Here is an 18,925-nt window from a genome sequence, read left to right on the forward strand (position 1 = left end):
TAATATCAGTCCATGCATATATATGAAAGAATATAAAATAGGAGGTTTTGTTTTGAGCAATATATTGATGTTTTAGAATTGTTACTTGTGACCACAGAATGAATGTTGTAGCAAACTATTTGAAGCTAAATTATCAACAAGGTGAAAAATGTTAATTTTATTTAGTTCTTAATTGCCTTCATGATACTCAATGACAAGTGGAATGGAAGCACTTTTTCTTCTGTGCAATTTCCTCTCTGTGACTAGTATTAATGGACACAAGCACATTCTTTCACTTTTCCAGCTAATAGATTTCTAAGTTAGAATTCTGATAGAAAAGTAAATAAAATTTTTTTTGTTTCTTAAAGCAAAGATCCTCTTGAGACATACAGATTCATAAGGTAAAAATAATAATACTGAGTTATAGACCAAATAATAACATTTTAATTTCTATTACATTTTTCTTATTCTTTCGAAGTTACAAAAAGTATTTGTGTGTATTATTATCTCATTAAAGATAAAGCTATAGTAACTGGCTTAATAGTGTGCCCAGTAAAACAAAATATGTGAGGTGGTGTATAGAAGAAAGGGGGAAAAGTAAACCTAGGGCAAAGGGGAGGGGAAGAAATGATAGACAGTAAAGGAGCGAGATTAAGAAAGAGCAATAGAGAATAGGAAGAGAAAGGGAAAACAGAAAAAAAGAAAGAAGAAATATTTGTAGATAACGGTAAAAACTAGAAAAATGAAAACAAGGTGAATTATTAGGTAAGTACATTAGTCAGCAATAAGCTCTGTTCATAATATCCTGTTCTTTTCATGAGTTACCAGATGAAGTTTTACCAACTGGGGTCACACCTTGATTTTGATTGTCCTGCCAGTAAGTCAATTTTGAAAAGCACATCGTGCTCTCTTGTTGTGATTTTTAAAATTTCAGATTATTTCCTTTTCTCCATGAGGTTTAAATTCTAAATTGTGATGGAGTCTTGGATTTTGGAGAATAAAAATTTAGACATTTTACTCATTTTATAAGCAATCTCCCTTAACATTTCTAAACTATCAGACCCTCATGTGATCCCCTCTGAATCTTTGTGAGATAAGGATCTACCTCATTTCAGTGATAGAAGATTCACAAACAACTTTTATTTCATATTTTTATTTTTTAATCATGGAAAACCCAGATTTTGTTGGAAAATAGTGCTTACCAACCCTTTGTAAAACGCCTCTTTTATATCAAGCACTGAGCTTGGCCCCTAATGTAGATACTGTTATTTTACAGAGGAGGAAACTAAAAATAAAAGTTTAAGAAATTAGCCCTCAGACCCACAGCTCTTATATAGAACCTATGTCATGTCCTTTCTGCTCTACCTTAATGTAAAAAGTCTCTATGTTAGTTAAATAATAGATTGTTTCAAAGAATATTTTCCAATTTCATAGTCTTATGTTCCAAGAATCATTAAAGTTAATGTCTTCCCTTTTACATGAGATTAAATTTTAATGAAATTATCTTCAATATCTTTTCCAGAATCCTCAGTTTAATAACACAACCACATACGTCATCTATGCTCACTTGCTGCGACAGATAGCTACTTTAGTGGAAGCTGACCATCATTTCCTAGTGCACTGGTTTAAAAAGTAAATCTTTCTGTGATATTAAGTACTTTTAAAAAAATTACAATTTGAAGTTTGTCAATTTTACAGTAAAGTCTATTTCAGTGTTTTCAGCTTTTTAGTGATGAGATTGGCAATGCATAATGAATGCTTCAAAAGTCAATTAATTATTAAAATGTATTTTAGACCTCCATAGATAATAATTTAAAATATGTTTTAAATTTAATCATTTTGCTTGTACAAACTATTATGAACACTTTTTATCTACTATTTTATGATTTTTGTCTCTCTCAGAAATGGTGAATGAGTTTGTTCTAGGTATTCTGATGAAGTCTTGTTATTTCTTGTCTATAAGTCAGTAAATCATACCATGGTTTACATGATACTCACTCTTACTTCCAAAGATTTAGATATAAGTTAGCCATCAGTATCACCTTGTGAAAAGTATAATTTGTTTCTTTTATGTATTCATATTAATAGTGAAGTTACTCCATGGCTGGTAAAAGATGAAAGAGGCAAAATACTTCTAAAATTAATTTAAAATATATTGAAAAGAGTAAAACTAAATATATTTGGTACTGATGTTATAGTAAATTTTGGTGCTAGTTTTCTATCAACTGTAAGAGATTACAGCTTTTCAAATAGTGTGCCATTTAAGAAATAGAATTTTGAGGGATATCTAAGCTATTAACAGAATGAAGAGTATGAGTTTTGATTGGAATTATTTAAAAATCTTTATCAGATTGTCCCAGAAGAGGTTCAAACAATTGGTAGAAAGATTGCTGCAATTTATTTCTTTACGCCTGTTTCCTGCAAAGCCTGAGGAGTTTCCCCCAATAACGAAGTGTTCCTGGTGGATTCCATCAGCATCGAAAGTGCTGGCTTTACTAAGTAGGTTGTTTTTCTTTGTTGAAGAAATATTTCCTTAAAGATATCCCTAGGAGGGTTTCCTTAAGGATTTCAAAGTACTGTAGAGGCATTTTTTGACTTCTGACAATTCTACTCCTTGGAAGGAAAAAGTTGAAATTTATCTTCTACTTTAATAATGGATTTTATAATTAATGTATAAACAAAAAAGAAGCTATATGCCATTTCTTGGCTATCTGTTATATTTTGACTATTTATTATGTATTATGGATACCAATTGTCTATAGTCTACTAAATAGTAATTCCCAAGAAAACAGAAACTTCGTTTAATTCCCAAGAACCCCTGGGAGAGAATACACCGATGGGAAAATAGTCTGAGTTGCTGGCCATCTGTGTGTTCTCTTTACTACTGGTATAATCACCATCACAATTTTGGTTGGTTTTGTAGGGGGTTGGGAATTTGTTTGTGGTGAACATTAAAATGAGCTTTTCATTACTAGAATAAATGATATGTATACTGGAAATGATCATTGTTATAATTTTGCTTTACAGATACAGCAAACAATTTGGTTCACCCTCCCCTTATTTCTTATACTGATTTCTATAATTCTACATTGGATCACATTGATCTTATGGAGGAATATCACACCTGGCAGAGCTTTGGAAACTCTCACAGGTAAGATCTACATCAAAAGCTCATTGGAATATTCATCTTAATGAAGTACTATTCAAAATGGTCACTTAATTTTAAGTATGTTGAAAGAAATTACATACATGCATTCACATAGAAACTTATTCCAACATTGAAATGATCATTCTTTCTTGTTATTTTTTTATTGGTTTGCATCCAATAAATAGTATACATTGTATGTCATTCAGGTACATGAAGTAGTCATATTTCTTAAAACAATTTCTTTTTCTATCACCATTTTGAACTTATGTGCTTGTTATGATCTTTCCGAAAAGAGAAAAGGTCTCTTTGAGTATGTAATTTTTTTTTCTTCATTGTACCATCATTCAGCACAGGGTCAACAACTCTTTCTGCTAAGGCCGGGGGGTTGAATGTTTTCTGGTTTGTGTGCCATACAGACTGTTCTGCCTTTGTAACATTTTTGCCAAGACTTTGGACAGTATATGAAGATGTGGATGTGGCTGGACCTCCCCAGAATAAAAAAAAAACACCCAAAATACAGGGTAGGCCATATCTGTACCAGGGGATATATTTAGTCATTTCCTGGTCTAAATCTTTTCTATGCTTTATACATGGGAAGCTCTGGAGGCCTAGTAGTAAAATGCTGTGCTGTAATCCCAAAGGTATGTGGTTTGAATTCACAGGCTGCTCCACAGGAAAAGGATAATCAGTCTTCTCCCTTGTGATTTACTGTTTCTGAAAACCACCTGGAGGACCATCTATGGTTCAGCTCAGACTCAACACGACCCAGCAACAACAGCATGCATTATAAGAAAATGTCTATTACAGTTTGATTGAGTGATGTATAATTACAGTACCACAAATTCTCAGAGCACCTGACCAGATTCTTCCATACAGCTGTAATTTGGATTAAACCAATAGGACTATCACAAATATAAAAGTATTACCAGGACATGGGGTGAAGAGATTGCAGTTATATTAAAGAACACTGACTAAAAGATACAGCGTAGGTATAAATAACTCTTAAACCTCTGATTCATTCATCAGGTGGTTGAATTTGCCAGAAAACCTTTCTCCCAGACTCCATCTAAAACAAAATACAAAGTGAGTGACCTTCTGCATATAATTCGGACTGTATCTTACTCAGAACTTGAGTAAGAATTCAATATCTGAGAACTTCGATCAGCCTAATGGATATTTTCTTATCAAAGTCTATTTTACTTAGGTGTTTTCTTCTCCCATTTTGATGAAGTTCTAATTAATATACTGTGGACAAAACCACAAAAGAACTCCAGAAGTTATTGTGCATACCTGAGTGACATATTTCAGTGGGATGGTTCTCTAAGCAGTGTGCCACTGCACTGGTGTACCAAGGAGATACATAGGAGTTTGACCTCAAAATCGCTTCAGCCTTTTGGCTACAAGCCTAGACCTTGGGAGTTCCTGGAGCCCTGAGGCAAGTTACCTCTTGGAATTTGTGGGGTGACAAGGAAGAGGTTGAGAAGCTTTAATGGACATAATATGACCAAGATAATCTATTTCACCAGGTGCATTGCATTTTTTCTTCATTTCCAAGTTTCCAGTTAGCATTTGTTGTTGTTGTGTGCTGTCGAGTCAGAACCAACCCATAGCTAACCTCAAGCAGGTTTTCAAAGGCAGTAAATTGCGTAGGAGGAGACTGCCCATCTTTCTCCTACGGAGCAGCTGATGCATTCAAACTGCATACCTTTGCATTGACAGCTATTTCCTTACCATTCCAAAATTGTGCTTTTTTATAAAAGCACTAAACAGTTCTTACTAGTTTATTTGTTTGCTTGTTCAATTTTCTTAACTTTGTTCTAATGGGGAAATGTTTCATCTTTAATTCACTTATGATGGAAATCTAAGTCCTGAAATGTCTTATAGAAAGTAATTCCTTGTGTGTTTCTCTTTCACTTATGGCTATTGTGTGTAAGAAAATGAATTGTGTCCCAGGAGAGACATGGAATATATATTTGTAAAGAAAATAAAATATGTACATACATTCACATGTAAAGTTATCAAAAAAATTGTGGCTAACAGTGAGAAGAACAGGAATCCCAGAACACTTAATTGTATTCATAGAAAACTCATTCCTCAACCAAGAAGCTCTTGTCCTATTACAGCAAGGTAACACTTCATGATATGATTCAGAACCAAGAAAGAAGTGTGTCAGGGATGTATCCTTTCTCCATATCCTTTCAATCTGTATACTAAACAGGTCATTCAAGAGGCTGGACTTAAGAAAGTGTGACGTCAGGATTGAAGAAAGACTCATCGAACAGCCTGCGTTATGCAGATGACACAATCTTGCTTGGCGAAACTGAGGAGGAGTTAAAGCACTTACTGCAGAAGATGAAAGACTGCAGCCTTCAACATGGATTGCATCTCAACATCAATAAAACAAAATCCTTACCACTGGACCAATAGGCAGCATCAGGATAGAAGGAGAAAAGATTGATGTTATCAATTATTTCATCTAGCTCAGATCCAGCCAACACCCTTGGAACCAGCAGTCATAAAATCAAAAGATGGATTGCACTGGGAGTATCTGCTGTCAGGAACCACTCCAGAGTGCTAAAAGAGCAATGATGTCAGTCTAGAGACTAAAATGTGTCCCATCCAGGCCATGATCTTCTCAATTGCTTGCTATGCATCTGAGGGCTGGACAGTGACTAAGGATGACAGAAAAAGAATTGATACCTTTGAGTGTGGTGCTTGAGAAGAGGATTAAATATACCATGCCAAGAGAACAACAGGTGTGTCCTGGAGTGGATGAAGCAAGGTTGCTCCTTGGAGGCAAGGATTTTGAAACTCCTCACATACTTTGGGCATGTTGTCAGAAGGGGCCAGTCCTTAGAGAAGGACATCATGCTTGGAAGGGCAGAAGGTCAGCAAAAGAGAGGAAGGCCCTGGATGAGGTGGATTGACACAGTGACAGTGGCAAAGGCATCAGGTCTGTCAGAAACGGTGAGCTTGGCTCAGGATAGGGCAAGGTTTGGAGCTACTGTTCACAGAGTCACTATGAGTCATATAGTCCTCTGGACAGCACATAAAAACCTCATTTAGTAATGAATATAGATGATCTATAGAAAAGAATTTTGTAAATGGGTAAACACAATATAAAAGTAATTTTTATATTGTCAGAAGGGATATCATTTTGCTAACAGTACGTTGTTTTGCTTTTTGTGTTTCGTTTCTCAAGCAGGTTTTCCTTCTGTCAGTATCCATTTGTCATTTCTATTGCTGCAAAAAAAATCATTATTCAAAGAGACTCAGAACAACAGATGATAAGTATTGCAAGGGTAAGACATCTGTGAAAACATGTTTTTATTGATTATAATCAATAAAATAAATAATTCCATAAATACGTCAAATATCTTATGAATTGTTCTAGCCTACTGAAAAATTATAAAGTATAATCCTTATTTTATCCTCTCAATACATGCTTACGCATTGTAAAATATGGGGATTTTCAGTTGTCACTCCTAAATTCCTTATAAGTTTGTCAGGAAGATTAAATGTGTCTCACAGAACCAAAATACTGGAAGTTTGGACTTTATTTTGTGGTGACTATATTCCATTTCCAGGTGACTAGTTGATGGGACTATCCTTAAAAGCATATCATGCAATACTAAAACATATTCTGAGTTTTATAAACATCAAACAAAAAGTGAAAAATGTAACAAAAAGTAAATATCTTGGAAGACAGAAATATATCCAAAGAAGGTGGAGATTGTCTTATTGATTCTTAGAAAATCAAGTTACTTGAGGGCATAGGAACTAGGATAGCAGTCAGGCTGACTTTAAGCAAATTGTAGAGCAGAGTGAGCTTTATTTCTGTCTTTACCCACTGCATACTCTTCATTTCATCGCCTTTGAGCTGATTCCGACTCATAGATGACACTGTAAAATAGAGTAGAATTGTTTTGTTGGATTTCCAAGACTGTAAATCTTTATAGAATCAGACTGCCAGAGACTCTGTGTAGAGCAGCTGGTAGATTTAAACCAACCTTCTCAATCAGCTTCTGAACTACGCCACCAGGATTCCTTTTCTTTGCCAAATAACATAATACCTTACCTGACATCAAATTAGTGACTTTTTGTTACAGCTTTAGATTTCTACATTTAAATGCTCAATCTGCTTAAAGTGTTGCTTATGTATTCTGAGCATCTGTTTTTAGACATGATTAACTTCTCACAACTGAAGGTGCACTGTAATTTCTTAAAAGGCAGAAACTTAAGAGCAAAAATAATTTCCATGTTCCATCTAAAATTAGAAAAAAGAATTCTAAAGCATAAATTACAAAATTTTTAAATAATATAAAAACAAAAATTTATTATCTATTAGTAATTCACTTCCCAGAGGTAAATTATTTTTTCCTACAACAGAGTGAGACACAAATATTTGAATGATGACATCCCAAATATCAGATTATACTGAGTATGGGAATATGAAAAAAATTATTATTGCTGTGTTTACCGAGGGAGCTCTGGTAGCCTAGTGGTAAGAAGCTGAACTGTTAATCCCTAAGGCATTTGGTTTGAATCTACCGGCTGCTCAGGGGGAGAAGTACTGGCAGTCTCCTGTGTGATTTATTGCCTCTGGAAATGCGCCAGAGGGTCAGCTATGTGTCAGTTCCAGCTCCCAGCACCCAACAAACAATAGCCAAAGGAGGTCCAAAGCCACATTGAAGATTAACTTTAAACAGGTATATTTAGTATTATTCTTATTACTTGATGCAGAGTCGATAGGAGCCCTGGTGGCACAGGCCGCAGTGGTTAGTGCTGGAAACTGAAAGGTTAATCCACCAGTTACTCCCCAGGAAAAAGATTTACAGTTTCCTCCAAAATAAATTTACAGTCTCAGAGAACCAGTGAAAGGTCACTATACGTATATCAACTCAGTGATAGTGGATTGGTGTTGGGCAGATACAGGTTCGAAGGTTAGCATATATAGCTTGTCATTTCTACATTCTTTTAGTTGTATTCGTATACTTTAATTTTATTTCTTTTATACTTTTCCACCTTGGACTGTTGGGTTTTTTAATATTTGTATGGAAAAGATTTCCTAAAGTTTCTCTAAATTTCTCTGTTTTCTGTGTTACTCACACTTAATCAGAAGTAGACAGAGGATAACAAGAGTAGACCCTATCCCAAGCTGCCTTCTACAGAGCAGAGAAGAAAATGAGACATTGAAGAGTCAAGTGGTAATCAGTTTATGGAGCTTCCCAACATTTCAACTTGTAAACTGCCAAAGCACTTACACTCGTAGTAGAGTAATAATGCCTGGTGACTCTTCTTGCAGAAGTTAGACACTTACAGGTGGTCACTGTAGACAAGAGCTTGAAAAGGAATAATTTAATGCTTTAAAGCATTAAGCATTAAATTTGCAAAAGCATTAAATCCAACCAAAAAAGAATTGTCCCATCTTGCTGTTTAAAAATCTACCATTGTTGTCTTATTTCTCTTGGTTGAAGGTTTTCCTTACTAAAATATGAATTCCTTTTGAGAGGAGTTGCTACTAAGCTGGCCTATCACTGGCATCCTTATAGAAATGAATTTATTGAATTTTCCCGGTGTGACAGATCACCAGGACCCAAACTGGGGACAGAATAAAGACAGGAAAGAGTAGAAAAAGAGTTCAGGACACAGGATATTATCTCAGAAATACTGATTTCTTTGTACACCAAAGGGAGAAATAAAATAGTGTCGCAGTAAAACTTGTGAATGCTGCCTCCTATTAAAGAAGGAAAACTCAGATTGTTTCTATTCAAACAAGTGATGGAAAAGTCATTAGACAGACAGCACTCTGTTAAAGGCATGAAACCTTAGAGACCGAGAAAAACAAGGCATTCCCATAGATTCTGACCATAGTTTTCACTATAAGCCTTTCTCTTTTTATAATAAATTTTTTTTGTTTTAAGCTGATTTACTTACAGAGTTCATATACATTGTTTTCTCACACCAAATCTTTCCCATTTCCTTAACCCAATCCTCCCTTTCCCTATCAAATTGTGCGACCCTTTGATTATACACACACACCCCAGCCCATACTCACCCCTGTTCCCACCCTCTTCCTCTTAGATCTTCATACATGTTTTCCTAGTTATCTATTTCTGCAATAGTGGCCTTTTACGGTATTTGTCCTTATGGGACTGAGTTAGTTCACTTAGCATAATGCTCTCCAGTCCCTCCCAAGATAGGTAGTGATTTACAAAATCAATGCTCCTGTGTGCTGCATAGTATTCTGTCATGTGAATTGCACTTAGAAGCCTTTACAGTAGATAGTAAAGAGATGAAGAAGGACTCTGAAAAAAGAGTATTTTCATTATTTTGATTTCCAAAATAATGAAAACAGCCTTATAGATTTGAAGTATTAACATTTATCTCTTCATGTAATACAGTGTATGTATTTAAAACATCCAAATTATCTGCATTATTTTCTTAGTTACCAAAGGTAATAAAACTCATTTTAAAAATTTAATATATAATCATGAACATTTTACATGTTATATATTCTACATTTTAAAATCTATTATTTTTACTTATTATATTTTGGAAAATCATGAAAAAGGGCTTTTAAAAAACTATCCATGTTCCTGCTCATATTTCAATAGCTACTGTTAGCTGTTTTAGTAAATTATCTTCTGGTATTTTTATATACATACAGTTGAAATGAAACATAGATGAAAACCGTATTGTAGACACAATTTCTTTTATTTCCTGCGTTTTCTCAGTTTTAAACATTTTCCATGTCATGTTGTTTTTGTTGTTATGTGCCATCGAGTTGCTTGCGACTCTTAGCGACCCTATGAACAACAGCCCTAAACTCTGTCCTGTGCCAATTGCACTGTCTCTGATACACCCATTCCGATTACCCTAGTCGCTGAATCAGTCAACCTCATAGAGGGTCTTCCCCTCCTGTGCTGTCCCTCTACCCTACCAAGCATGATGTCCCTCTCCAAGGACCAGTCCTAGGCGTAGTTTTTATTACTTTGATTTTTTCCCCCTATAATTATATTTTATTAATTTTCATAAACATTTACAGAGATTTTGGGTTTCCATTCATTCATTGTTACACTATTCTCTCTACCCTCCTCCCAGTTTTTTCTTGTCCAAATGCCACAGTGCTTGTCAAAGCTAATTTGATTTTTAAATGGTATTATATTCTGGTAGATGCTTCAGAAAGTTCTATAGTTTAAAGAGTATAAATATTTAAAATGAAATAAACAAAAGTGAAAAATATTTGCTTTCTCATTTGATTAGCAAAGTCTTGTGGATAAAGTATCGCGACGACAGAGACCTGATATGAATATGTTATTTCTAAATATGAAAGTAAGACGGACCCATCTGGTTAGCGATTCACTCGATGAGGTACAGATGACTTATTCCAAAATGGTATTAATTTATTATGTTTTGAGTAAATTCTGTAATAAAGTTTATTATTCAAATCTTAACTAGCGGTTTATTTCAGTTATGTCAATAAAAATCCCTCCTTGTATTTGTATTCCATAATTAAAGTAAGTTCTGTAGTCACAGTTAAGCTTCATATCTAGTTTTGAATTTTATATTGGGTTTTTGTTGTGAATTTCCAGAAAGGATTTGGTCTAGGACACTTAAATGACTAATTTATGTTTCTAAAAAGACAATCTGGGTTCTAAACTTACCTTAGTCATTGGTTAAGTGTTTAATAAGTAATTTTTACTTTTTCAAGCCTCATTATTGCTTACCTATGAAATAAAGGGTCTGTTTCAATTTTAAAGTTACTTTGATCGTGTATAAGTATATTATTGAGCTTTCTGCATGCACACTGTTTCAACCAAATCTACATGTGTCATTAGAATACAAAGGCTAATTTAGCTATGTAATTTAGAAAGTTTACTGTTTAATAAATAAATAAATCAAAGTTTAGTGTTAAAGGAGTGTTAAAAAAATTGTGTGATAGTCTGGTACATGAAATCATATAGACAATGCAGTACCAAAAAGACAGGAACCTTGGACAAATTATCTGAGCTCTCTTATTTTGTTTCCTGGTCTCTAAAACATAATACATAACAATATCCAACCCATACAATGTCTGCACATTGACAGAAGAAAATGAGTGAAAGAATGGGCAAATGGAATTTTGTGGCTTTGTAAATAAGATGAAGAATGCCTTTTATAAAAAAAATGCCTTTTATCCTGAAGATATTTTTAAGAACTAACTAATATTAATTCCTTTTCTCCTCACCCTTTGTTGTTCTCTCTCTCTTCAAATAGTTAACCCGGAAAAGAGCAGATTTGAAAAAAAAGTTGAAAGTTACCTTTGTGGGGGAAGCTGGTTTGGATATGGGGGGGTTGACTAAAGAATGGTTCCTTCTTCTGATTCGACAGATCTTCCACCCGGATTATGGTGAGTACTTTTCTGATTTTTGTGAATATGTTTTTATAATTCAATTAGTTGCCTTTATTTTCAATCTATTTTATGATTTTGTGTATATTCTGCCTATTGTTTTTAAAACTTCTTTTTTAGTTTAAAGGTTTTTTTACTTATGTGATGACCTGAAAGTTAATTATCTTACTGAGAAGTCCACACAAAATGTATTAAGACTGAAAAGATGCAAACAAACAGCCCTCTGTCTTTGTTAAACCAATGGCATGAAAATTTGTCATTGAAATAAAGAATATTTGAAATTTTTAAAAAGCTGTAGCTTGCTCCATACGAATGTTTGAAACCTCTCCCTTTAATGAGCCATTGTAATGGCTCAATGACTTAATATTTTAAGAAAATGTCTTTTAAAAATAATATTTCTCATTGGAGTAATAATTTACTTAGTCCTTGTTGTGTATACTATCAAGTCATAACTGACTCATAGCTGGTCCTCCAGTTTTCAGAGGCAGTAAAACAAAAGGGAGGAGATTGCCCATCCTTCTCCAGCAAAACAGATGGTGGATTCTATCTGTTAAATATCTTTCTTTCATACAAGAATTTTAAATGTTCTTAATCTTTGGGGTTTTTAATATGTTAATTTAATTATATTACTGGTAATAGGAAATAGAGATGACATAGGTAAATAGAAATTTCCAGATAATCCTCAAAATTAACTTTGATCATAAGCTATAAAACTAGAGATCATAAAGCTTAGCTGTAAAAGAGAGCTCATTTCCATTCTTTGGACTGTTTCTACCCTTGTTCAGGATTCGTCAACAATAAATACACTTGTACACCTGCAGTGTGTATATATTTTTAACATGCATATATATTTATATTTCTTGAGATTTGCAAATATATAGTCCTTCAAGTAAAGACTCTGTAAAAAATTTTAACAGGAAAGGAATCGTAATTTTTGCTCTATTTTATTTCTACTATATGAGATGTCATGTAACAGTTATACCTTTAATTTTTTATCAATCATATTAATAATTAAATGATGTTTCCTTTTTTCAGGCATGTTTACTTATCACAAGGATTCACACTGCCATTGGTTCAGCAGCTTTAAATGTGATAATTATTCTGAATTCCGATTGGTTGGAATTGTATCCTTTACACTTTCCACTAGGAGGTGCTATCAGACTAGGGATAAAATATTTTTTCCATCGTTTAAAAAACTGTTCTTAATGTTTTATCAAAATGTGACATTGTCCAGTTTACTAAAAGATTTACAGTAATCTTTATTTATGATATCACAACCATATAATATCAGTGATTAAATTCTTATCTAGAGGGAAAATGAGCTTTGACATCTTTTTCCTATAAACTTCATCTCAAATAATAATGGCTATTTTCTGTTTCACATATATAGTAACTTACATTCTTGGAAGTTTAAAACACTTTTTAAAATCTTTTGTAAAATGAAGTATTTATGAAGTGTTTTTATTTTTAAGTGCTTTCTAAATTGTGAGGTCGCTGGATGGTTCCAGTGATTAAGGAGCTGACGTCAGTTAATCCAAATGCTGGCCATTTAAATCCACTCAGAGAGGACTTAAAAGAAAGACCTAAAAACTTAGCCATTGAAGATCCCATGGCACACATTTCAACTCTGACACCTGTGAGGTTACCATGAGTCTAAATCTTCTCAACAGTAACTGGTTAAACTGACTTTGTGATAGTTAAGGCTAACCCATTAATATGCCCCAAATCAATAGTGAGATACTGGGAGATCAATGCTCATAAATATGAAGTTATTAGTTATAAGTTGTTGGGTACTGTCAAGTTGAGTACGACTTTTTTTTTAGTCAGTTTTTTGTTTTATTAACTTTATTATTTTGTATTTTTCCCCTTTTTTATTGTGATTTTAATGAAAGTTTACAGAAAAGTTGGATTTTCACTCATTATTGCGCATTTTCCTCCCAACCCCCAGGTTCACTTTCTAAAAAAAAAAAAAAGAATTAATTCATTGTTGCATAGTTAAAGACCCCATGACCAGCAGGCCTGAACCCTGTCCTATACTGTGTATCCTCACGATCGCCAACACGCTCAGACCCGTGCTTGCAGTCACTTTGAAGTAGTAGCATTTATAATAGGGAGCTCGGGGGTTGTGCTCTAGAGGGAATTTGGGTGCTCCTAACCCAAAGATGCCGCCCCTCCAGAGGGTCCAGTCCCCCAGCGACTCCTGAGGAGAATGATGGGCAAAACACAGCTTATTGAAAACCCCCAGGAGACTCGGTACTCCGAAACACTCTGCTGCTCTCAAGTCCATGCTGACCCATGTTCACCTTCCATCAGCTTTCACACTCTTCAAGTATGAGATCTCATTTATCACATTTTACAGTGGTATTATGTTTCATAAAATTTACTCATAAATTCAGTAAAGTTTTATTCACTTATATGTTTTTGCAGTAAACATTTGTTTCTATTCAATCATTGTTCTGGAAGTGTTTCTTAAACATTTTTGTGTGTTGCATAGGCTGTAGAAAGTGGTGGTGCTGCTATCCTAAGGGCAGGACCTCTCTGCTGGTTCAAATCGACCAGCAGCTCCCCAGAAAAAAGATGGACCGTCTCCTTTCAAGCGATTTGCAGCCTCCCGAAAACCTGCTGGAGGGTCAGCTGTGACGTTAGTTCTAACTCTCTGGCAATGAGTTAACGCATTGTGCATGTCAAGTTAAATCATTAAATCTAAATGTATTATAAACTCCTCGGCTTACTATAACTCATTATCCTTGAATCAGAACCAACACATAGCTGGCCTCGCAGTGGCTTCTTGGGAGGCCACGTATCTTGCTTATCTTTCTCCCCAACAGCTGTTGGTGAATTCAAACTGCCAGAGAGGGGGCATTTTTTTGGGTTAGCAACAACTCCCTCCAGACTACACCACCTGCCTGAGCTCCCTATTGTAAATGCCACTGACTCATAAATATGTGTATTTATTCTTACAGAAATAAAAACTAGGGAAAGCAAGGCAAATAGTATGGTACTATGTAGGAAAACCTTTGAAATTATAGTGGAAATCTATCAAAAGTGAGGAGAACTGAAAATTAAAAAGTGAGAAGCATGACCATGAGGACAGATAGTTTAGTTCTAAATATATCCCACCTTTTAAGTCTCACAGCCAGATTTGTTTGTTCCAGTCGTTCTGACAGCATTATATGTCTGACACAATTATTTTTAAATATGCTAAGATCATGAAGTTCAGAGTGAAGCCTGTAATAGTAATTATAAAATGTGTTGAAGATTACATAAGAACCAGGTTTTAATACCTGTACTAGAAGAGGCATTAGCACTGACGATAGTGTAATGCAGGATTTTCAGATTCTGTTCTGTGAATGCCACATGATGCCTCAGGGGTCCAGCAAGAGGACCCCTCCATTTCTAGCTCTGCTTCAGCCACAACAGGTTGCTTTAATGTGCAATGAAACATTCATCTGAAACTTGTCAGTGGCAATTCTATGAGCCTGCTTCCTCATCTGTAAAAAACAAAATAACAAGCCTGCCACCACTGCCTTCAGTGTTATAATAAAAGTTTAAATGAAAAAATAATACTAAGACCCAGGCTTTATGAATTGGAATCATAAATGGTAACTATAGTATTACCATAGTATTATAACTGTTACTGCAGTTCTCAGATAGTGTATTGGCATTTATTTTTCAGATTTGCCCTTTTGAACATACTGTCCAGCCTCTGTTGATACGGTTACTTATAAAACAGCACATCGACTCCATACATAACATTTAGCCATCACTCTGCCTAACAAATTCAATTATTGATGGTCTTCCAATTTTTTAAAAATTGTTTTCAATAATTTATCCACACCATATGTTTCCATTTGTTTTTGAGCCTGTAAAATCAATGACTTCTTTAATAACTTGAGATAACAATCTTTTTGACACTTGAAATATTGTGGAATTTTATCTAAAATCTCTCTTAGCAAATGTTTAAGTTACCTTCTGCCATATATCTAATCAATAAAACAGATTTAGGTCCTCTAAGTAGAACCACCATAGCTTTTTTGGACACATTTTGAAACCTCTCAGTGCTGTGGGAGATTAATTGTCCCGATGTTGTTGTTGTGTACCATAGCCAAGATCAACCCATACCCCACCCTCAAGAGGGTTTTCAGAGGCAGTTAATCACATGGGAGGAGACTTCCCATCCTTCTCCCGTGGTGCCGCTGGTGGCCCTGAACCACCAACCTTCAGGGTTGCAGTGCACCTTCTTGTCAATTAGCTTGTCAGTAATTTGTTGTACATGTTATTGTGTGGGACAGACTCTATAGGAGTCAACTCACAGCAACTCTTTAGGCCAAGAGAAAGCTATTTCATGAGATTTCCTAAGCGGAAATCTTTATCTATGTACACCAGGTTCAAACTTCCAGTTAACTGGTGCATAACCATTGAGCCATCGGGCTCCTTGTATTGTATAAATGTGCATAAAATTGGTATCATTGAAAAGCCCTGTCAAATATAGTCCTATTCTGATGTACCTGGGTCAGCACGAGTCAGATGAGTTTGGCAGCAACAGATTTGGATTGATTTATGAGAAGAAGAGAGAACCTACAAAAATATGAGTATAACTTATTTCTCAGTTATTGATTTGATTAGGTTCCAAAGATCAGATTTGTAGGTGATTCTGCATTATGTGAAAATGGAGGATTTTTTTTTCTATCCTGATACAGGCCATGGTCTTTGCAATCACTTGTTATGCATCAGAGAGCTGGGCAATGACTAGGGAGGACAGAAGGAGAATTGATGCCTTTGAGCTGTGGTGCTGGAGAAGAGTATTGAATGTACCATGGACTGCCAAGAAAACAAACAGATTTGTCCTAGAGAGGGTTAAACCAGGCTACTCCTTGGAGGCAAAGATTCTGGGGCTTCGTCTGACATACTTTGAGGAGAGACAGGTCTTTGGAGAGAGACATCATGCTGGGTGGAGTAGAGGGACAGCGCAGGAGGGGAAGACCCTCTGTGAGGTGGATTGATTCAGTGACTGGGGTAATCGGGATGGGTGTGTCAGAGGCAGTGTGATTGGCATAGGATAGAGCAGGGTTTAGGGCTGTTGTACATAGGGTCGCGACTCGACGGCACATAACAACAACACAACATTCTGTTTTTAGACCACTCATTTATCTAAAGAGCTAAAATTTAACTCATCACTGTGAAGAGTTCAGTTATGGATTATTCCACTTCATAGAAGGAGGCTTGGAGGAGGCAAAGCTGATGAAGCTCGGCTGTGTGACAGGAAGGTCCACGGCTTAACCACATTACCTTCTTCATGTACAGACGAGTCAGCGCTTCCCTTCAGGACTTCACTCCCACCAGTGCAAGCCCTGGGTTCAAGATCCTGGAGTGCTGTTCCTAGGCCTGGCCACTGGGGCTCCCTGTCCCACTAAGGTCAAAGCTTCAAGCATCCAAAGTTGGGCTCACGTTAGAATGACACTAAACTCCAAGGCATTTCTTCTGAACATCCCCACCAGTGCCTCTTTCCTCCCTTTCTGCCCATCAGCACTTTGAGCTGCAGAGTAGAACAGTGTGTTTCATAGGTTTTCAGTGGCTGTGATCTTAATGGAAATAGGTCACCTTGGCTTTCTTCAGCACAAGTCAGTGGATTTGAACGGCCAGCTTTTGATTAAGTCAATCAAAGAAACTGTTGGTGCCACTTTGGGACTTACTCTTCATATATAGTCTTTGTTTAATTTCAAAAGAATTAAAATAACTGTCATCAAAACCAGCAGTGAATTCTGCAGCAAATTTTATTAAATAAACTGCTGCTACCAGTTGTAAAAATCACCAGTATCTTAGTTTAAACTTAGAAAATGTTTTTCTTATGGGCTGGCTACTTAACAGAAATACCTGGGATAATAACTCCTTATTTTAAAGAAAATTTCCAGAAGTATCAATAGATACTATCATTTGAACTCTTCCTTTTTTTTCATATGACTTTTGGTAATCAAGGAATTATGTTGTGAAAAATAAAGAGAAAATATATGAAAGAAAAGACAGGAAGTGTGGGGGACTAATTAGAAAGTCAGTGTTAAATCTGAAAGAAGTGTGCAAGAAATAGACTGATGCATAATTCAGGACGAATTTGTTGTCATGGAATTTATGTTAATGCTTAACATTTAGTATGCATAGCTTATGGGACTAGCTGTTTATAACAGCATCACCTTGGATATTCGTTTCCCTCCCTGCTGTTACAAGAAATTGTTGAGCCCGCCTGTTGTTCCTAGTGATCAAAATACACCAGTCGGCGTCTGCGGTGTTACCATTGATGACTTGTGTCAAATTATGCCTGTAAGTATTAACGTGTTGTTCCTCAGTGTTAAATCCTCTTTCTTCTACCTACGCAGTCTTTCACCTCCTAGATTTCCCTTCACCTTTGTACTCGTCTCCTTTTTCTGATAGCATTCTCCACTTTTAGGAGCCAACTCTACAGCATTAACAACAAACTCAGCCTGCTTTGTACAGTCTGCTGTGTTGTTGCTGTTGATGTGTACCAAGTCGGAAGCGATCCACTGCTGAGCTGCCAGTGGTTTTCAGAGGCAGTTCTTCACAGGGAAGAGATTGCCCATCCTCCTTACAGCATTGGTATATGGCCCAGGCTTTAAAGTCAGAGAAACTGACTGGAATCTGGTAGCCTCTGCCACTTAATAGCTTTGTGAACTGGGATAACTGAACTCTGGTTTCCTTATGTGAACTGTGGGAGAGTAATATTTCCTTTTTAAAACTGGGAGCTCTGTATTAATATAATAGGGGGGGAAACCCAAAACTGGTATCTGAAACACTGTGTTAGGTCCTAAAACGCAATGGTGGTTGTAATATCATTTTTGTTAGTTATACTAACAGGTTTGTAATAATGTCAGTTATACCTGGGTTTGTTTGGAGATGTTGATGAAAGAAAGTAAAATAACAGTACAAAACTCAGAAGACCCAAAGGACCAAACAGAATTTATACTATTCTATAGGAATTATTTCACAATAAAATGAAATTGTGTGTCTTTAATAGATGATGTTGTTACGTGCTATCAAGTCATAGCTGACCACCAGTGGGTTTTCAGAGTCAGTAAATTATATAAGAGAAGATTGCCCATCTTTTCATGTGTAGCAGCTGGTGTATTCGAACCACATGTCTTTGAGTTGACAGCACAACTCTTTACCACTAAACCAGTTGTTGTTATTGTTGTTATGTGCCGTCGAGTCGTTTGCGACTCACAGCGACCCTATGTACAATAGCCCTAAACCGTACTCTATCCCATGCCAATCTCATTGCTTCTGACATACCCATCCCGATTACCCCAGTCACTGAATCAATCCATCTCATAGAGGGTCTTCCCCTCCTGCACTGTCCCTCCACTCTACCCAGCATGATGTCCCTCTCTAAAGAC

At 35.8% G+C, this 18,925-nt stretch overlaps 1 protein-coding gene across 1 annotated transcript in view; it reads left to right on the forward strand.

Moving 5' to 3' along the window:
- HECTD2 (HECT domain containing E3 ubiquitin protein ligase 2) overlaps window positions 1-18,925 on the forward strand; it is a 93,907-nt gene that overhangs the window by 54,021 nt on the left and 20,961 nt on the right. The window contains exons 8-15 of the mRNA XM_006880408.1: window positions 1,502-1,611; window positions 2,330-2,478; window positions 3,007-3,130; window positions 6,333-6,429; window positions 10,394-10,501; window positions 11,387-11,519; window positions 12,555-12,643; window positions 17,676-17,834. Coding sequence (XP_006880470.1) covers window positions 1,502-1,611; window positions 2,330-2,478; window positions 3,007-3,130; window positions 6,333-6,429; window positions 10,394-10,501; window positions 11,387-11,519; window positions 12,555-12,643; window positions 17,676-17,834 — 969 coding nt within the window. The remainder of the gene's footprint in view (window positions 1-1,501; window positions 1,612-2,329; window positions 2,479-3,006; window positions 3,131-6,332; window positions 6,430-10,393; window positions 10,502-11,386; window positions 11,520-12,554; window positions 12,644-17,675; window positions 17,835-18,925) is intronic.

The sequence above is a fragment of the Elephantulus edwardii genome, unplaced genomic scaffold (genome assembly GCF_000299155.1).
Source record: "Elephantulus edwardii isolate Elephantulus edwardi_28Jun2011 unplaced genomic scaffold, EleEdw1.0 scaffold00007, whole genome shotgun sequence".
Taxonomy (NCBI): Eukaryota; Metazoa; Chordata; class Mammalia; order Macroscelidea; family Macroscelididae; genus Elephantulus; species Elephantulus edwardii.